Source organism: Microtus pennsylvanicus, chromosome 1 (genome assembly GCF_037038515.1).
Source record: "Microtus pennsylvanicus isolate mMicPen1 chromosome 1, mMicPen1.hap1, whole genome shotgun sequence".
In the NCBI taxonomy this organism is placed as follows: Eukaryota; Metazoa; Chordata; class Mammalia; order Rodentia; family Cricetidae; genus Microtus; species Microtus pennsylvanicus.
In genome coordinates, this window is record NC_134579.1 from 50,873,883 (window position 1) to 50,895,961 (window position 22,079).

At 37.7% G+C, this 22,079-nt stretch overlaps 1 protein-coding gene across 1 annotated transcript in view; it reads left to right on the forward strand.

Annotated features, from left to right (window-relative positions):
• The first annotated feature begins 5,105 nt into the window (after positions 1–5,105).
• Myh15 (myosin heavy chain 15) overlaps positions 5,106–22,079 on the forward strand; it is a 128,413-nt gene continuing 111,439 nt past the window's right edge. The window contains exons 1-9 of the mRNA XM_075945110.1: positions 5,106–5,190; positions 9,314–9,420; positions 11,564–11,707; positions 13,916–14,072; positions 14,674–14,701; positions 15,943–16,036; positions 17,252–17,344; positions 19,651–19,714; positions 19,806–19,901. Coding sequence (XP_075801225.1) covers positions 5,106–5,190; positions 9,314–9,420; positions 11,564–11,707; positions 13,916–14,072; positions 14,674–14,701; positions 15,943–16,036; positions 17,252–17,344; positions 19,651–19,714; positions 19,806–19,901 — 868 coding nt within the window. The remainder of the gene's footprint in view (positions 5,191–9,313; positions 9,421–11,563; positions 11,708–13,915; positions 14,073–14,673; positions 14,702–15,942; positions 16,037–17,251; positions 17,345–19,650; positions 19,715–19,805; positions 19,902–22,079) is intronic.

Consider the following 22,079-nt stretch of genomic DNA (forward strand, 5'->3'; position numbering starts at 1 on the left):
TAGAACTAAGGATACTTTCAACCTGGCTCTATTGCTTTTGGATGGTGAATTCAATGCAACAATTTATTTGACAGTTTTTGTTACTTTTTTAAAATTACAGAGCACTGAGCCAGTTAGTATTAAAATTGAACCATGAAAAATCCTGAGATAGAATCAACTCTGAGGTTAGATTCCTAATGTGTTTATACTTTGAGGCTGAAACAAGAAGGTGATGCACTCTAAGATAGCTTGGAATATGTAATGAAACTCTGTCTGGAAGGGGGGAAAAGGATCTGGGGATAATTCAATGCACACGTCATAAGCTGACCATATTTATTTTAAAATGAAGCTAAATGCTTAAATATGTCTTTCCAATTTGATTTCCCTGATGCAGTCATACAGTTGCTTTTATCCTTATACTTACTTTGGATGATTGAACCATAAATCTAAAAATGCATTTTTTCATATAGTCTATAAAACAAATGGTGATGGTTTCAAAATGTACTGATTTGTGTGTGTGTTGAGGGCATGGTAGCCAAGGCACATATGTGAAAGACAGACACCTTTAGGTGTTGGTCTTTGCCTTCTACCATGTTAGAATCAGGGTCTGTTTTTTTTCCCCCCTGTTGTGTCCTTGTTGGGTTTCCAGTGCTGCATAAGTTCATGTTATAGGTCTGGCTTTTCTGAGAACTCTGGTTTTATATAGGTTTTGAGGTATCAAACTCAGGTTCTCATGCTGGGGAAATAAAAACTTTTATCCAGTGAATCATCTTGCCCCTCCCCGCTTTAAACTAGGTGCATCTTGCCTGTACACAAAGGTTAGATCTTGTTTAAAATCTTTGGAAGTAAGAGCATGAGCCTGTCTTTCCATGGCCAGTGCGGCTGTGTCAGCACAAGGACCTGGAAAGGAGGGTAATTGTAGACGGAGCCACAAAGGCTCTTGGTTCACTGCAGGCATTAACAATTTTTTGTTTTTCTCCTGCTTTTTGTGCATCATTTAGCTCTCTACTAAATATAGCCCTGCAAGCAGAGTTTGAACAAATAGTCTTTTTGACCCCTTTCTTTGTGTTCCTTCTTTAGTACATCCCTATCCAGTCTATGCAGTCTTGTTCCCCAATCCTCAGCAAAATGATTGTGAATTTACCAAAGGATCCATCAATGGATAAAGTTACATCCTTCATATCTAATCACTGTTCAATGACATTGCCAACTGGAACCAAGTTTTTAATGCATACACCTTTAAGGCTATTTTTAAGCCCAAACCAAAATAATTAATTAGTAACCCAATTATTTTTTAGTGTTCTTTATTTTTAATTCAATTAAACATTTTCACATTTCTCCTTATGGAGATAACCTGGCAAAGGCACCCGCTTTTATTAAGATCAAACTGTATATGCGTAAATACAATGCTATAGCGCATGGAAGTTGGTGGATTTCTTTGAAGGCCTGTGTACGTGTGGGTTTTCTACCAAGCAAAAGGGAGGCAAAAATGGGATTATCCTAAAGCATGAATATGAGCAGGCATCAGCATTATTGTTTTACACTGTGGCATTCCTAATTACAAGCACTTCCGGATTTGTGGTGTTCACTGGGGCTTGTATTTTAAATGGGTTTCATTTACTGCCTTGAGACATATGCCTCAGCTCGTTTGGGATCATTTACATGCTTGGTAATTCTGTTCTTCCTCTGTTGACATCTGGAGAAATCCATTTTCATTCTTTTTGGCATGTTGTCTTCACTGTGAACAATCAAAGCAGCTTTGCTGAAAGATACTTAGTGCTTATTTACTGGATAAATATTTGTATTTTCTGCATAATTTGCAGCATGGTTTCCCAGCAATGGAAAATTTTAAGGGGAAATATACATGGAAGAACTCAAGGGAATCTAATAAATTATGATGAAACTAACATGGAAAACTATCAGAGCTGCTGATATGAAAATCGTCCAACTAGTTTATCAATTTCCTAAGAGGTATCAATTAGGTTTCTGCATACAGTTAGGCACTAAAAACCACCATTGTACCTAATTATGCATTCCTTTTCTAGGAAGCTTACTGTACACCAGGTAGATAAGAACAATGAGCTATAGCCTAACTGAGGTCATCAGGGGTATAATGAAAAAGAATGTAATCTCCCAGGGAAGGTCACAATCCAAGCAGATTTTTGCATTGTTGTATTTATGTTTGTAGCTGTCTTCTTGAAATTTTCCCTCATACTTCCTTGTATGGTTTGAATGAATTCAAAAACTGATTTTCAAACTTATGATGATAGCCATCATGAATAAACTAACCTTCTTATGGATTGTAGAAAGGTTTATTTTTAATAAAATAAAAGCAGGCACTTTCTGGCATGCTTGCTTTATCATATGATGACATTTGCCATTTCAGGACACAGCAAGAAGGCCCTTTCCAGACGCTAATGATGATGACATCATGCACTTAAATTTCCAGATCTCTAGAGCTATTAACTAAATAAATATGTATCTATTCTTTATGGGTTTGTGGTAGCAGTTACAATAACAAAAAAGTAACTGAAACACCAGTCTTAGCTGCTATTCTCTGTTAACAACTTCGTATATCTTAGAATCACAGACTAACTTAGAAAGTAAAGATACTGTCCTACATATTTAGCAAAGCAATCAGAAAATATACAAATGTCTATTGAGCAAGATTAATTAATACTTTAAACTTTTGTTACATTTACGTGTGTGTGTGTGTGTGTGTGTGTGTGAGAGAGAGAGAGAGAGAGAGCGTGTGTGCACGCACAGACGTGTATAGATATGCATGCCATGGTGTATGTGGAGGTCAGAGAACAACTTGCCGAAGCAGAGTCCCTTCTTCCACCATGCATGCTTTGGGGATCAAACACATGCTATCAGTTATCAGGGTTGGCAGCAAGTACCTTTACCAAACACTGAGTCCTCTTGCTGGCTACAAAAGAATTGTTAATAATAATAGAGATTTTATATCTATCGAGAAATGTGCTGACTCGTATAAATACCCTACATTCTCTAGGACAGAAAATAAGAACAAATAAGTGTGGCAAATTGTTTTACTTAAAGGTATTTTGAACGAAAATAAGAGAATGAGAAATACACTCAAGGTCACTTAAATTGGGGCTTCCATAGGAGGAGTTGATTGAGAATTTGTTGAATCTACAGGAACCATAACCAAGAAGTGGCTCTACATTTCTCCGGATACCATTGCTAGGAAGGCTATCTCTCTCTTCCCTTCCTTACTCTCATATGCTGATTTTTCTGAGTCTTGTGGCTTTCTCGTTACTGATACCTTTGCTGATTAGGGCACAGGTGACACTGGAAGTGTCAACCTCAACCTTCCAGTTGATATGACTTCATTCAGGCAGTAATCAGACTGAGAGTGACCACTAAATTCCAAATCCACACCCCAGGGCACATTCCTACTGTCCATGTGGAACACGTATTCAAGTATGGTCTCATCATCTGGGTGGAGAAAATATAGGCCTCATTACAGACATAGTTATGTCTGGCTTGTGCCTAGGAATGAGGCCAGACACTTGTCAGGGAAAAGGGCAGGCTTCACGGTAATCTAAGCTGTGTCAAATAATAGTGGGTAAGGACTTGATAAACACAGAAGCAGTAGGACATGATGATTCTTTGAATATGCACATGGCAGAGAAGGAAGAATCAGAGAAATGCCAAGGGTTCTATCTTTGGGGAACAGGAAATCAAGGTCAAGGAAGACACTCTTCAAGTGTTAGGAAATGATGGAGGAAAGGAGTCTGTCTCAGAAAGTAGTGACTCACTATGTCACACTGAAGCTTCCATGAGAAGATTTTGAATTTTTTACCTTTTATTTTTTCTTTTTTCTCTTAAATTTTGCTTTATTGGGGGCAGGAGCAGGGGTGGAGAACAGATGTGAAGGGACAAGGAAATGAATGTGATCAAGATACATGATGTAAAAGACACATAGAATAATAAAAAGAGTAGAAAAATAAAGACAAAAAATAAAAGTAAGAAAGTAGAGAGCAAAAGTATTTCCCAGTATAAAGTAACCATGAAAAAGCATTTGCTCAGGATATGAGTTGGGGGTTTTGGCTCTATGAGTATACCTCTTCCCTTACTTAATCTCCTTCCTGCCTCCCTCACTCTGACCTTACAGTACCAGCACCTCATTCGATAGTGGATAGGGATTTCTTTATAAAAATTGTCTATAGTATAACCATAATTCAAGACGAAAGAATTCATTTCTAGGCTTACTTTAGGCTGACATATTTGCCTGGCAATTCATTCTCGCCAAGAATTTCTTGATCCGGTGAACGTTTTAGCTCATATCTGCTTTACTTCCTCACCCCAACCTGCTTTGCATTCCCAACCTTTGTTTTCTCTTTACTGCTTTTGACATTTCCTTGGTATCCACCTTCCTTTGTAAACTGTCTGATCCAGACAATCAATTCCTAAAGGACACTTACATTTTTATTATTTTATACTCATACTGAAAACAAATCTGAATACCTTTTCTCCTCCGTTATTTCACTCTATGTTTGATATTCGGTATACCTAGAGGCAGTGAGAGTCTATCCTCCATTTGTATCAAGAGGCCTGGTGTCTGCAATTTGACATTTTTCAGTTTCACCCATATGCCACATGCCAAGTCAGAACGCTGTGGCTCCAGGTTGTTGTTTGATTTCTATCAGCCTCTGAGACTTTTGTCATTTTAGATGCATTTACTCCACATAATTATCAAAATTTAGTTTTGAAATTATGTTGGTATAAAAACAAAATCTGGGTTAATATTATTATTATTATATGCCATTAATATTTTATTTTTATTTTTCTTCTGATGTTTAAAGGAATTGATACATTTTCCTAGGTTTCTGAAAGTACCATTGATCCTAGGGGGCTCCGAGCCTTCAGTGCTTAATGGATGCCCTAGCTTTGTTGAAGTTATATGTTCTTGAGTACAGTTGTGCCATGGCACAGGCGTAGAAGAAGTATTCTTTGGGCTATCTATTATTAACGATTTATCATTTTGGAACAAGTGACTCAGTTCTACTTTTCTCTTCCCATTTCTATCTTTTTGCAGAACAAATCCTTTCTTATTACCTATAGTTCCACTTCCCCGTTGCACAGTGGATATTTTAAGAATGATGAATATGTCTGAGCTTGGAGAAGCTGCAGCCTTCCTCAGAAGAAATATGGCTAACCCTCTGTTACAGTCCCCAGTCTTTGATGGTAAGACTTTTGTGGACACTGATGGCTTGACTTCATATTATTACTTCAAGGTGGTATAACTATTTACTTGATTGCAATGAACTAGCAGTTCTGGAGACTAACTTATTTCTGATGGTGTGCAAGCAAATGCTATGAATCTTTGAACAGCTGAAGAGGACAAAGCGTCCAGGCCAGGAATAGAAATTCCCAAGAAAAAAGAGGGTGGCTGGGAGGAATCCCAGTCCCATATCCTATTTATGAAGCTGTCAGACTAGTAGTCTTTTCTAGGAGATGTCATAGGTCAACCCTTTCTTAGACACCTCTTAATTATCAGTGAATTCTTATTTCAGTGGGGAGAGACTGTGACTTGGCTGAAGGTTGGCTCTTCACACTGTGAAGAAGAAAGGAAATGATGTTGGGAGGCTGGGAGGCTAGAGGTGAGAGTTGGTCTCTGGATGTCTTCAGACCAACTCTCTTCCTGCTGTTGGAACCTAGGCCTCTGTCGTAGGTCAGCGGGGTTTCTCTGCCAAGCTATAAGAAAGATCATTTATAGGAGGCTGACACTGGAACTTACAATTTCTTTGTGCTCAGGCAAGTCCAAAGGTTAATGAGGATTTAGCTTCAAGATAAAAATGACCAAGTTCTACATTAAAATTTCCAAGTAAATATAACCTTAACCCCCATTCTTTTTTATGTACCTGGACTGCATGACCATTCTCTGCATTTCAGCTAATTGGAGATTGAAAGTCAGAGTCACAGTGTGGTTTGGCATCAGGTCACCTACGTGTCTTAATTCCAGAATTATTTAACAAGTGCACAATAAAAACTGAACTAAGAATTAGTCAACATCAGACTTCAATGTGACCAACTATACTTCAAGCCAATTATGAAAGAAATTGCATTTCCATCACAAATTCACCAGTGCTGGATCAGCTCCCAGTTTCCCATCCTTGTATTTCATTAGTGTGATTGTATTTCAAAGTAGCTAATTATAATTCTTCAAATCAAATCCCTAGAGTCAGAAGTGGCCATGCAGAGGCCTATCACAGGCAGTTAGGTCACTGAGACAAGATGGTGATAGTGGTACCAGGGAGAAAAATCAAAATTGGGCTAACACAGTAAAGATAATTGGATCATTCATTTAATAGAGTCAACATTATAAGTGATTACTTAAAATAGAGCAATCAACATAATCTCAATTAATTTTCTTAACATACAGTTCTTCTTTATGGATATTCACTGGCAACAAAAAGTTGAAAAATCACCAAAAGTTATCTATCTCCCTGAGCTAGGTAACAGTAGAGTTTGTGTTTAGAACTCAAGCCAAATGGAAACAGTTTGACAATGAGTGTATGGCCAGAAGTTCTGGCTTCCAATTCCCTGTTCTTAACCATATACTGCTTTATAATTAGATTAAGCATCACCTTACTGAGTCTTCTTTTTCTCACCTGCCAAAGTTAGATGAACAGAAATCACTTGCCCTGCCTACCTGCCTTCCCAGCTTTTAGGACCAAATAATACTATCAGTTTGAAACTAAGTGTAGTAGAATGATACCCAGAAAAAAAAAAGCCTAGAATGGCTGAGTGTGAGGGAGGAAGACCAGTAGTTTTAGAGGTAAATATAAGAAAAAATCACTCCAGAATCAAATAAACAATTTTATACTAGAAGAGATTAGGTATCTGTTTAATAAGTCTACAAGTTTGAATATAGTATAACTCCAATTTTATCTCATACAATAGAACAGAGCCTCATAAGAAATGATACAGAGAAACAACCCTGGTGACTTTTAAGCTTGTGTGTTATTGGTTTTAATTTTTTTTATACTTCTCAAGCTTTTTCTAGTAAATGTTGACCTTCTTCATATTATATAACATATTTAATTAGAGTTGGTTATCCCAGGGGAAATAATGTAGAAAAAATATCCTTCACTTATACATTTGAAAGCCAAGACCCAAAAAGATGAAATAATTATTTTTAACTCATTACTAGCAAGGCCAGTACTAAATTGTAGATGACCCAATTCAAATGCATTTCTATCTGCATCGCAGCTGACCAAAAGGAAAAAAGGCTTGACTTATTTAATCTATTTTATCTTTTAAAGAAAAGTTTTTGTCATTGACTGGGTCTCAGGGAAAGGCTTCTGAAAATTCTTCACTCCCACTGTTTCCAGCGATGCCAAAACAAAGAGCTCATCATGGGGAAGAAGGTAACCCTTCTTGAGAGAAACACCAGAGAAAGAAAAGTAGCTAAGCACTTGTTAAAAGAAGCATGAGATAATGGAGGAAAACTAATTTAAGAGGAGGGTAATTTGATTGCTAGAGTCATTATTCTAATTGCTGCTAATAATTACCTATGGCACTGTTGGCACTGTGGGCAAGTCTTATCCCCTTCAGTGAGGGGGGGGACAGAGAAGGTGAGGAAGAATCATCAAATTTCTTTCAAGTGATAATATATTTTGAAATACATAGTCTTTAATATGCTAAATAGGTACTTTTCAAAATCAAATGTACTTTCATATACTAACATAAAAACATCTGTGATTGCATAAAAGGGACCAAAATAATAAGTACAACACAAAACCAGTGTTAAAAATCATAAACAAGTAGAAAGGCAATGAAAACTGAGTTACAAAGGATTATTACATCTGCTTACAAAGCAATTTTCAGGGGAAATTGTAATTAGGGAAAAGGAGGAAGCAGTACATTGTAGATTGTCATAGCAAGAAAATAGTGAGCAACAAAGTTCTATGCAGAGACAAAAATGGTGGGAGAAGAGAATGGTATCCAACTCATTGTCTCTCTTTGTAAACATTCATCCCCTGAATCACAGCCCATCTTTATGGAAAGCTTCTGGTGAGGGCCACATGTCTGAACAAATGAAATATCTAAAACTTTTGTGTTGACCAAGATTTTCTGTCCCACCCGGTCCAGCAGCTGTTAAGTCCCAAAGAATCACACAGAGGTCTACATTAGTTATAAACTGGCCCATTAGCTCAGGCTTCTTATTAACTAATGCTTATAACTCACATTAGCCCATAATTCTTGTCTGAGTTAGCCAAATGACTTGGTACCCTTTTCAGTGAGGCAGTCACATCTTGCTTCCTCTGAGGCTGGGTCACAACTACAGACTGAAACTTCCCTCTTCCAATAATTCTCCTTGCCCTGCCTCTACTTCCTGCCTGGATGCCCACCTATACTTCCTGCATAACTACTGACCAATCAGCATTTTATTAAAAATAATAAAAGTGACAGGATAAAAGACCATTGTCCCACAGCACTTTTGTAACTCAGATATTAATGATAATATTAACCTAGTTATTATTCCCATTAGTGTCCTAGATGAATGATGTTTTTGTCAATCTTCTCCCCTCAAACTTTGTCCTATTTGGCTGAGGAACTCTTGTATCATGCTAAGACTCATTTTCTTTGAAAAGCACATTTTCTATTCATCTTAAATGGTTACTTGCCTTGGGTGGAAGAGAATTTTAATGAACCTGGAGAAGCTTCTCATGTATTCACACGACTTCTAGCTTACTTTACCTGGAAGTATTTTTAAGGATTAATTACTTTTGTGGAAGCTTTCTTTATTCAGGAATAAGGTATTGAGTGAGGAGACAGAGAAGGAAAAAATAATATATGATGGTAACATGAGTCAATTTTAATATACAGTGAAGTAACTGATATTCTCCTTCAATCCCTTCTTCAATTTAGCATGCCATTTTTATACTGAACTTTCATTCAAATTTTAAAACATGACCTATAGAAACCCTGAAGAAGAAGTCTATTAACACACCGATTTACACAGATGTAACCAGATCATTTTTGAGTGCGTCTTTTGCAGGGACCAGGGAAAGAGTGGAATGATCAGGAGTATATCCAAGGGTCTAGTGTTGTGAAGTTTAGGATGGTGCAGGTGAGTATGGTAGACAGTTTTCTTACAAGCTGGCAGACCTCTGCTTGCTGAGAATTTTCTTGTTCCTTTAAAATCATGCATGGGCAGCAGCCACAGTTAGCATTCATGTTTTTATATAACTTTCTGACTTCTTATATTGGTGACTTAGCAGAAATAAGACTGCATCAGCATGAAAATATCCAGTAGAGATTCCCTTAAGTACTGTAGTTATAACCCATATTTTCTCTCTAGGGAAGAAGAGGTGCTGGGTTTATGATGGGAAGAATGCTTATGTTGAGGCTGAGGTTAAAGAACGTGATGCTGATGGAAAATTAATTGTAGAGACCATTGGTGGAGAGGTAAAAAAGGCCTTATTCCTTTTGGGTTTTCTGTATTCTCTGTCTAGTCAGGTTCCAAGGTGTATCCTTTCTCTAACACTGAGCCCATGGGGTAGGGTATGCGCTGATAAAGGAAACCTCATTCATGTTTAGGGTGCTCCTATCTTCCTACCCTTACCATCAAAGACCTAATTAAGGACATTGAATATTACCAAATAAGATGGTTATTGTGGAAAATACAAACTCTGGGCTTTACAACTGTTTCCACTTCTTTTATCAGTGTTTCAAGTTCTTCCCTTTTTCTCCCTCTCCATCTCCTCTTTCCTTCTCCCCCTTTCTTCCAGCAACATCTGCTACTTATTTTCCTTGATACACAGTCTCAATCTATGATCTCTAGCTAATGATACTTCTGTCTTGGAAATTAGCTGTATATAGGACCAAGAAAAAGTCAGAGTGGAGAAAGAGTTCTTACCTACCATGCACAAAGACCCAAACTTGATCTCCAGTGCTTTCAAAGGTGTTTTTTTCCTACTAGAAAAAGATGTGCGAGTCGAATGAAATCATTTCATATCATAACAAACAAGAGATGGATAATGTCCACTTGTGCTAAAATCTAGAGAAAGAGAATTAAAGGCTTAGATGGCAGAAGAAAGCTTGCAGTACCCAGGAAGCAAAGAGAGAAAGAGACAAATAGCACAGAGAGTAGGTTTATGCTTTAAAGTCACATTCACATGTTTCTAAGCAGGATCTACTATGGCCCAACCAGCTAGAAGTCATCAACAGATCAATGTGTTGATGAAGTTGATACCCTCATGATTCAATCACCTCTCAACAATGCTGCTAATCAGAGACCAATTCTTCAAAATAGCTTTCTTGTAAACCATACTAGGAGTTTAATTTATTCACAGTTTTGAAGCCTCAAGAGCATGGTACCAGTGTCAACTCAGCTAGAATGAAATGATGGGACTATATGTGTAAGAGAGACATCATATAGAAAGACAGGGAGCAAAGAGGCTGGCGCTTGACCAACAGCATTTTTATGTGAACTGAGAGCCAGACGAGAACCATCTACTTTCTTTCAAGTGCTGCAATCCCAGTATCCTAAACAAACCCTCTTTAAGTTGGACCTCTTCAATGTGCCACACCATTTATCCATTTTTCCATGCTAGAAATTAAGCTTCCAATAGACATACTACATGGAGGATTCCCAAATTGTATTCCAAACTCTAGCATACTCTATCTGCTTCCAATTATCTGATCTGTCATATAGTTCAAGATGTAATTCTATATTGGTCATCATTTCTTAGGGGAACAGCCACAAGGTAGCACATTATGGTGGGAACACATGTAAACAAAACTTATCACTTAATGGTCTGTAGGAAAAAAGTGTGAAGTGGGTGCTAGAGTCCCACAATAGCTTCAATACTTACAACCCCACAATTCCATGCCCTTAGTCACCCAAGGACCTCTCTGTAGATCCCAATTTTTAAAGGTTCTACAACCTCTCAGAAGTATCAGGTCTTTGGCACATGAGCTTTTGGAGAACGCTAAGAATTAAAAGAGTAACAGCGGGGCTGGAGAGATGGCTCAGAGGTTAAGAGCATTGCCTGCTCTTCCAAAGGTCCTGAGTTCAATTCCCAGCAACCACATGGTGGCTCACAACCATCTGTAATGGGGTCTGGTGCCCTCTTCTGGCCTGCAGACATACACACAGACATAATATTGTATACATAATAAATAAATAAATATTAAAAAAATAAAAGTGTAACAGCCTTGGGTCATCTAAGGTGGATGGATGTTTGTTTACTTTGAAAAATCTTCTAAAATGCATATGAAAATGATATGCATAGGGGAATAGAAAAATGGATATTTGTGTGTGTGTGAGAGAGAGAGAAAGACACACACACACACACAGAGAGAGAGAGAGAGAGAAAGAGAGAGAGAAAGAGAGAGAGAGAGAGAGAGAGAGAGAGAGAGAGAGAGAGAGAGAGAGAGAGAGAAGGTCTCTCTATGTGGTACTGACTGTCCTAGAACTCCCTAGATGAGGCTGATCTTGAACTCACAGAGAATCCTCTTACCCTTGCTTTCCTAGTGCTGGGATTAAAGACATGCCACCAAACTCAGCTAAGTATGTATTTTTTTTTACATTTTCTGTTCTTTGCAGTGTCTGAGAATTAAGGAAGACAAACTCCAACAGATGAACCCTGTAGAGTTGGAAATGGTTGAAGATCTGTCGATGCTGCTTCACCTCAATGAAGCCTCTGTGCTTCACACCCTGAGGAGACGTTATGACCAGTGGATGATCTATGTGTGTATATACTAGGAAAATCTCATTCTGGAACTCATTTTGGCTATGCAAACCTCTTCTGGTGATATTTTACATTAGTTCAAATATCCTCATATAAATATCCATTGGGAAGTAACTATCTCAACATTTCTGTAATTTTGTAATTTTATCTTGCCAGTATGCATGTCATTTCCCACAGAATATTATTTCCCACAGAATATACATTGAAAGTATGAAGCCTAGAACCTGTTATGGAAAAATCCAAATGACAGCTCAATTACTTATTAGTTAAGGTTATCTTCATTAAAAGTATTTCTGGAGGAAAATGGACTTGAGATGTTGTACTTCCAACATAGTTTTGTGTAAAGATAAAACCAGGACATGACTGTATTCATATATACAACACTTAAGTGCACATACACAAGTAGGCTGACATTAGAAATGGATAAACCCATATTCACATGCACACATTCCTGTCTGTGTAAAGAGATGAGCAATTATTGGGCATTTCCAGAGCATTCTGTATCAGCGTTTTCAGGAAAGAAAAGCTGAGGCTCTTATGTCTGTGATTTATGGTAACAATTATTGCCTTGATTGTCAGATATTTTATGTATCATTTTAGCACTAGACTGCATGCTCTTTGAAGAAATCCTTGATTTTCCTATCAAATGCTCAATGAACACTTAAGTAATGAGTCATCTAATGAAAAAGATTAAAAAAAACCTGGGTGTGGTGGTGCACGTCTTTAATACTAGCACTTGGGAGGTGAAAGCAGGTGGATCTCTGAGTTTAAGGCCACCCTGGTCTACACAGGGAGTTCCCAGACAAACAGGGCTATGTAGCCCCTTTCTTAACAAATAAACAAATAGACAGAAGATAAAAGCACTCCATTTATGGGCAAGGAACACTGCCAAGTCCAGATGCTGACAGAAATTGCTAAGCACGGACTTTTATTTGTGTTCCTATGTGTATAGATACCTACTGCTTTATGCATAGAGGTCCAAGAGTAGCATTAAGGATTCCTGACACTGTAAGACACAGTGGAGGACAGCAGAGCAACCCCCCTGTTTGGAGGGCAGCATAACAAGCCCCTGGGAGAAAATTGGGTTATCTGCTTTTATGACAACCAGTCCAGTTGCTGAGGAATCAGTTTGTGCAGTCCCAGGTGAAGATGGCTTTCGCCTTGCCCCACATTTCCCCTGTCTGGTTGAACTCCCTGGTGTTACCCTTCTATAAAATGGGACAGTAATGTCTGACTCTCTATATAAATTAGAGGACTAAAATAAAAAAGAAGTAGAGCAGGTAATTCAGTGCCTGTCACTGAACTAGCATTTTAGAAACAAATTGATTTATCCATAGTCATTATACGTCTGCTGGTTAGTTTCCCTTTCTCTTTCTTCTAAACCATTCATTAGAAGCAGCATTAGGCTGAGACTAGGCTAAGATAGTGGCGGTAGGGATCCATTATCATCATGACTGTGACACGCAACTATCTTAGTCTTCAATTATTTAGAGGAACTGTTTTAGTTCCTCTAAAAATTTGTCTCGCAACAAAATTGTCACTGGGTGGGTAGTTTAAAAGAATACCCATTCGCGTGCAGTACTAAAGGACATTAGTCTCAAATTAAGTAAAACCAGCGGGGTTTTACATCTTGTGGAGACTCTAGAGGAAAAGCTTTCTCCTCTGTTCTGACTTCTTAGTGCTACTGGTATTCCTTGTGATGATTTACCTTAGTCTTGTCAAGAGTTACATGTGGGTGCTCGAGAAATAGCTCAGTGCTTTAGAATACTTGCAGATTTTCCAGAGAAACCAGTTTTGGTTCCCAGTAACAAACAATATGAAGGTGTGCAACCATCTGCATAACTCCAGCTTCTGGGGATCCATTGTCCTTTTCTGACCTCTGCTGACACCAGGCGTATATGCATGCACATGCATTCATGCATGCAGCCAAGTGCTCTTGTACATAAAGATAAAAATAAATCTTTCTTTAAGATTTACATGTGTCAAATATTTTGGCTTTTAATGTATCTCCAGGAGATCTAGAGGTAATCCCAGGTCTAACCCAGATCTGTCTGCTTCTCTTAGAAGTCCCTTCGCAGGGATTCATATCTCTCCTCTTCCATCTTCCCTTATTAGTAAATACTTAAGCTTACATCACAGGGGAAGCTCCAACACACCTGTGAGTTCAGCCAGTCTGTTTTCTGAAATCCACTCTGATCTATCCTCAGACATATTCAGGTGTCTTCTGCGTGACTATAAACCCTTACAAGTGGCTCCCAGTGTATCAGAAAGAGGTCATGGCTGCCTATCAAAGGAAGAGGCGATCTGAGGCTCCCCCTCACATCTTTGCTGTTGCCGATAGGGCCCTTCAGGATATGCTTCGCAGTAAGTAGCTAACCTACAAAATGAAAATCTCCAATCCACGTTTTCTCCATGTCACCAAAGGATACTTAGGCATTGTGTGAAGACATGGCTTCAGAGCTATCTCATCACTTGAAGCCTCTGCTTCTATCAAGATAAAATGCAGGCAGCATAATATGGACCTCCAATGGTAATGGGGACAGTAAATTTGTGCTTCAGAGTGAAAGAATCCATTTGTAATGTTGAGGCTGGCTCAGAAAATGTCTCCTGCATATGTGTGGTCTTATTACACCAATCATCTGCTATACTGTCTGACACAAAGAAGCTAGTCTATAACCATTATTATGCTATGATACTTAAAAGGCTAAAAAGTCAGCTATTGGTTATTCTTTTATTTAAAGCAAGGAAAGAGACCTAGAATTTATATGTGCTGTGTCTGTAAAAATAAGGATCTCTGTTTTATACTGTATCTTTGAAGTGAGGGGTTTGCAAGTGTAGATGAAACAAATCCTTCTCCCTGTTTCTAAGTTGAAACCATAGATAAGAAAATTGTGAATAAATTCATCCCAATACATAAACTTCAAGGATAAGAAGTTCCTAGCATTTTCTTTCCTTTTTTTTGAAGGTGGAGAGAATCAGTCCATACTCTTCACGTAAGTGTTTGTCTTATTTTTCTTTTCTATGTCTGTTGTAAAATGAGAATAAAATTTCTCTACGTTGACTTGTTTATCTTTAGATACAAAATGCATTCCAGGTAGGAAAAGATACTCTGCAAGTAGTCATAGCACTTCAGTGATTTCTGTAAATAGAGCTTAAGAATATCTGCCTCTATCATTTAAAGAGACTCCTTGAAAACTATACTGTAAAACACATTTAGTTTCCTCTCAGAGAAGGGGCTTCCAGTCTTGCAAATGATCAACTTCTCTATGCTGTCTAATTAAGCAGAGAGGCGTAGGCAGAGGCTATTTGTCCATTTCCTAGCTACCCAGACCCTAAATAATCAAACAGAAGCTGTATTAATTAAAACACTGCTTAGCCTATTAGCTCAGACTTCTTATCAACTAACTTACATCTTAAATGAACCCATTTCTATTATTTTGTATTTTACCATGAGGCTTGTGGTTTACAGATAAGGTTTCAGGGTGTCTGTGTCCTTTGGTGGCCTCATGGCATTTCTTTGACTCCACCTACTCTCTTTCTATATCTCTTTTAGTCTGGCTATATTCCACCTTGCTATAGGCCAAAGCAGCTTCATTCATTAACCAATAAAATCAACACATATACAGAATGACATCCCACATCAGAGAGGCTCTATTAATGCCCATAGAATATGCCCATGAAACACTTAATTTGCTGCTTTGAGTAGCCATGGTACAATACATATGGTAAAACATAGTGTGTCTTTGGAGGATAACAAAAGAGAGTGAAGAGGACCTCAGGAAACCTTATTAAAGGTTCATTTTGATGGAAAGAGCAGCGTGTGGGCATGGTAGGGTGAGCAGGTGGCTGAGACCCAAGGGGTTCTGACATGCTCAAGTCTGTGATGTTTTGCTAAGATGATATCACATTGTGTAATTGAACTTTTTTTGGTTTCTATAACCTTAAGGAGATCATAGGCTTTAGAATTGTAGAGCTAAGTGGTTAGTTCAAATTCAAATCTATGTTCTTTGTAAATAGCATGGGCTGCCTTCTGGATTTTATGTACCTAAAGGCAGGCTTGAACAAATGTACTTGATTATCAAAGGGGAAGGAGAAAACTAAAGTGTAGCTTCTCAGTGAAAAGATTGGCAGGTCATTGTCTAAGATAAGGGTTGGATATGATCAGAGCTGGCTAACTTTCATTACAATGATCATCAGAACAAGTTAACCATTTTTTCTCAATTTCAAATCACAGAGGGGAATCTGGTGCTGGGAAGACTACCAACACCAAACTGACTATTCAGTATTTTGCCACCATGGCAGCCATAAGTGAGACCCAGAAAAAGTTGGTGAGTGTCCATAACACCATGAACAGTGAGGTGATCTCATCTACTGAGACATGGAGATTCATCCCTGACCAGTTATGGGGAAGAAGGATGAATTCTGCTCTCTGCCACCTGTTCATGCAGTCTAACATGGAGCTACTCATGTGCACAGTGGGTCTTCCCACCTCAATAACCCAGAACCATTTGTAACCATGAGAAGCTGCTAGATTTCTCATCAGACCATGTCTGACCTTGTCACTTTGGATTTCTATTTCAGTGTTAGGTATCACCAGCTGTTTTTTGCTGTAACAAGTAAGAAAGATACCAAAATATAGACTTTTCTCAAATTTTAAACCATAAAACATTTCCTTTCCCATCACCTCATTCCTGAATTTGCTTGATATCTGTAAGCATCCACAAACTCTGTTTTTTCCTACATAAAACTTTGTTTCAGTGTGCATTTAGTCTTGTCATTGCTGTGGATTAGTTGGTTTTATTTTGACGTTGAGTCTTATGATGTTACATGATGTAATGTAACATAAAATAACAAAACATAACATGTACAGCAGGTTATAGAAACCCTTGCTTATATAGGCTTTTATAATTCTTTGTAAGGCAATAGATACATGTTATTCAGAATGAAATAGTATGAATATATTGTATATTCTTGACCATCATATACTACATGTATATATATAAAGTCCTATGAAACAGGTCTTTGAAGAGAAATTTATAAAACCAATGCAGCTCTGAACTGATGTGGAAGTAGCTGGTCTTTCAGGGTCACCCTGTGTAGACAATCCATATTCTTGAATATGCAAAATTCAAATTCACAATCAATACCATTACTAGTCATTGCTTGGTGAGACCTTCTAGATTTACCTAGGAATAATGTAAGGGAACTATGAATTAATAATGTCAAGGAACTGATGTATTATCCTAAGACAAATTTCTCGTTCTTTTTTGTTTGCTAGCAAATGTTTTCTTTATTCACTCGGACTCCAACAAAAACATTAGAAACCACCTAAACGTTTTCTTAGGAGAAAGTATATGAAACCACTATCTTCCGTCCTTCCATTCTTCTGAATCTGTTTCCAAATAGTGTTTTATCATGTTTGGAAACCATAGGATACTACTTTTCGTGTCAGAAATGAGGCTAGATTTGTATCTGGAGAGTTTGCTTCAGTGCAGAATCCTGGTAAACCTTAGTCAGCTATGCTTGTCTTCCATGCTTTTTAGGGGATTTCAGAAGATCTAATTGTCCAAATGAATCCTGTCTTGGAAGCATTTGGAAATGCCAAAACTCTGAGAAATGACAATTCTTCTCGTTTTGTAAGTAACATGATAACATCTCAGAATCTATAACTTTTCGGCTATCATAAAGTTTGTATCTGAGTACAATCAACTTTAGCATATTGTGATATTCCTCAAAAAAGCTTTTTTTGTCCAAGATAAGGCCAATTAAAACTACTCATGTCTGTGTATCTTTTATTTGGAAGAGTCCATTCTAGTTATTTTAACACACATTTCCTTGCCCTTACTGTAGGGAAGTGCATGTAGCAAGATATAATAACACTTAATATGTTCTTACATTGTAGAGATTTGAAATTATTTCTCCTTAATTTCCTGTATATGGAAGTCAGTTTGGTCACTATTTCTTAATTCTCTTAATTATTCTTTCTGCTCTTTCTTCTGATCCCCCTTTTCCTGCATATTAACCAGGGAATTTTTAACATTGAATAAGATACTTCAATGTGCTTTTTTGATAACTAGATATTGCATGATGGAGGAAAACACTTGGTTTTAAAAATCAAGTTTTACAAAACCATTTTGTGTCAAGAATGAGTGGCAAGAAGCCACTATATAAATGAAGAAAAACTGAAGAAATCTTCCTGTTTGAATATCTGAGCATAACTCAATAATAGACTCAGGCTAATTACCTAGTTTCTGACCAAAGCCTAGCGATACAACATTCCAGTTTATATTGATTTGCATACACTTGTACATTAAACAATTGCTATTTGAATGTTTTTAAAATACAGATGCATGTTTTCTGAAATATGAAAGATAGGAATATAGAAGAGAAGAGAAAAACTTTAAAGGAAAAGTGAGGTTTGGGGATGTAGCTAAGCAGTGGGCACTTACCTGGCATGTGTGTGAGTCCAGGAGAGAGAGACAGAGAAAGCACACACACACACATAGACAGGGAGAGACAAAGAGTGACACACACACAGAGAATATGAAATAAAATGAAGGAAAAAGAAAGGGAGGGAAGTGAAGGAAATTAAAGAATGAACAAGAAACAGATGAAAAAGAAGGAAAATAAGGTTAAGTTTGGAAGGACAGATAGGAAGAAACAGACAAAAGAAAAAATTTGATAAATGAAAGGAAAAGGACAAAATCCAATAAAAAGAAATAAAGATAGTTTAAAAAAAATGAATACCAGGTATGCATGCATTCATATTGATTTTTCACATATATGTGTGCATATAGGCATGCATATGGTTGCCTCTGTAGCTGCCATTGTGCTGTGTGTTTGAATGTACTAGCTCAGTCCCCGGTTGTAGCCACTCTTCCTCTCAAGCTGGAATGATGTTTTGCCATTGTGCCTCCTGGCATGGGAGGACCTCAGACAAGCCATTTTGTTCACTCCTATGTTCTCATACCATAAACTGTGAGTGCCACTGTAGCTGGCATTCTGACCTAGATACTGTCAGGATGGGGCATCCTTTAAGCCTTGCTGTATTCTTCTTCTAGGTTTTAATTAAGAAAGAAGAAAGTGGAAAAATTAAGGTGTATTTTGAGACATAAGCCAGAGAAAAACCCCTCAGTCTACTGAGCGCACATGAAATGAACCCCTAGCCTTTTGTCTATCTCTCCATCTTGGTTTATGTTCCCTTTTCTCTTACTCCCTAAACTACAACAAAAGTGGCTTTTCTTTTGATTCCAAAAATACTTCAAATGCTCCTTTGTTAGAGTTCTTGAGTAGCCATGTACCTTCTGGACCGTGTTTAGTTTTGTTATAAGGTGTCTAGTTCCTCATGGGTTCCTTAGCCCATGGCAGATAGTCACTGACTACTGAATGCGTAACTGAACATGCTGAGGAGATTCTTCATTCCTCCTTTTCAAAGAAGAGTGCTGTGGTCACATAGTTTCTGCAGTGCACATGAAAACACGCGGGCATAAACTGACAGATGTAGGACTGGACACTGTCAGCACTTCTGTAGTCTTGCTTATCAGATTAGCTCTCTCTAGAATAGTGGATTTCAACCTTCCTAATGTTGTGATCCTTTAATATAGTTATTTATGTTATGATGACCCCCACCATAAAATTATTTTTACTACTACTTCTTAATGGTAATTTTTCTACTGTTATGAATTATAATGTAAATATCTGATATACAGGATATCTGATATGTGACTTCTGTGAAAGGGTTATTCAACCCCCAAAGGGTTGTGACCCACAGGTTGAGAACCTCTGCTCTAGCCATTATCTTATCCTTATCATTTCAACCCCATCTTGCATTTTATTTTTCAATCTTTGAAGTATGTAGTCACTTTGAGGATACTGTTCACAATGAAGCCATTGCAGCTGTTCAACAAGATTAGATGGGACATTGTGTTCTGTTTCTACCTAGGGAAAACTCATCAGGATGCATTTTGATACACATGGCACACTGTCATCTGCAGATATTCAGATCTGTAAGTAGCCATTGCACTCTCTGGTTGCTTTTCTTTTCAGTTTTGTAAGAATGTTGAATCATGAATCGTTATTAATTTTCAATCCTCCTAGATTTTCTAGAAAAATCCCGGGTAGTTTATCAGCAGCCTGGAGAGAGGAACTACCATATCTTTTATCAGATTCTGTCTGGAAAACAAGAACTTCGGGGTAAGTTTTAGACTAGAGCCCTCACTTATTCTAGAAAAAGACAGATTCCAAGGAATGGAGAGTACTGTTCTAGTAAGTCTCTTAGTAGTTTCAGACCACATTTTATTCATCCTACAGTGGGAAATTTGGGCACTTATGTAGCCAACGAGGTAGAATAAATGGCAACATTGTTTTTTAAATTTTGTGTTAAAAGCAAGAAGATAATTTGCAGTGAATAAAAATGCCTTGGCAAGGTTAAGTGTGTGTGTGTGTGTGTGTGTGTGTGAGAGAGAGAGAGAGAGAGAGAGAGAGAGAGAGAGAGAGAGGAACAGAGACAGAGAGACAGAGACAGAGAGAGGGAAGGGAGAGAATGAGAGAGGAGGAGAGGAAGAGCAAGAGGTAATTTAATGCCTTTAGTATTTAGTTTTCGAGTTATAGATAAGAGGTCAGAAGAGAAAGACGCTGTTGTAACCAATGGGAATTTTATCAAAATAAAAAGTCCTAAGGTACATGGCTTTGAATATGAAAAACAGATAGGGAAACCAGATAGAGTCAAAAATCAAGGGTGTTTTCTAAAGCAGGAACCTTATATAAGGGCCAGGAGAGGACATATGAAGAGCAGAAGTAGACTACAATCTGACTAGATTAGATCTACTTAGAGGAACGTGACAAAGTTATCATGGTAGTTTCTGCACATAAGGAGGTGAGCATATGCATGAATGTGTTTGGTGCTATAGAGGGTAAGTGGGATAATAGCAGGGCATTAATTTTTTTGATGTCAGTGTGTAGGATGATTTACCCTATTCTGATGCTATGATATGTGTGTAGAAAAATTTAGCCTGGTACGGTGTTATGGAGGCACTGATATTAGAGAGGAGAGATTGCAACTGTACTAGACTGAAATGAGAAGACAGTTACTTAAGATAGTGTCTATGGGAAGTGGGGAGTGAATTCATGTAAGAAAAGATAGGTCTTGACTAAAATAAATTGAAGGTAGTAATGAGGGAGAGTGATTAAACATCTTCAATTTATTGGAATTTATTTTTGTTCATGCCTATAAATTCATTTCTTTATTTTATCATGTTCTAAAGATTCTAAATGCTCTATTTATAAATTTTAGAAACTTATTATTTCCCTTGATGGGATTATACAACTTCTTTAACCCTGTTTTCAAGTTCTAATATTTTATCTTCTATGTTATCTATTCTGTTGATACTGATTCAGCTGAAATTTTTTAGACTTTTTGATGATTTTATTTCCGGATTAATTTTAGTCTGTGCTTTCTTCATTATCTTTAGTATTTCTATCTCTTGTATTTTCTTGAACTCAGTCAGGAGTTTATGTCCTTTTTTATTTAATTTAGTTGTTTATTGATGTCTTCTTTGGATTCTTTGAGCTCTTTGAAAATGTTTCTAATTGTTTTTTCAAATTTTGTATCTTAAATTTTGTTTAAGTTGTTCTCATTAGGGACAATTATTACTGTATTTATAGTTTGGGAAAGAGATACATTGGGAAAGAGATAATTTTCAAAAATTATTATTGCTATGTTTCTGTGATGGAAACTAAATATTTTGGTTAGGTTATTATTAGTTGTGTCTATTGATAAGTTTTTCGTTTACCAGGTTGAAGTCTTCTGGTGGAATGACAGACTTAGACTAGTCCTGAGGGATAGGACCAATGGGAGTGGGTCTCTTGCTGGGTGTTGTGAGCCATTGGAGAGTATCTGAAGAAGGAGAACAGTTTGGACAGCTTGGGAGAATGGTGAGGAGTGGTTCTGAAGGGGATAGTTCTCTTCCTGAGTCTGACCAGAAATATAGTCTGGGTTCCTCCAGAGGGATCCAGATAGAAGGAGCAAAGTCTAGGGTGAAAATGAGTTGGGTCATTTACCAAAGCCTAACCACAGGTAGAATTCCTGCCACCTAGAGAGTCTGGAGAATCTGAGAAAGGGCAAGTCAAATTTTAGGGACCCTATGGAGGAGAGTGCCCTATGTGGTATCATTGTCTATGCTAGTGTAGGAGGAAGTAGACAGGGTGTTGGATGGTCTAGGTGTAAAGAAGAAGCCTTACCTAGCAGCAACTTCAGAGCTGATTCCTAGGAAAATCTGGAAGGTGTTAGGCAGCCTAGAAAGCTTGAAGTGCAGGTTCTACCTGGCATTGCAGCTGGTGTGGAGTCTGATAAAGGTAGGCGAGCTGCTGGGT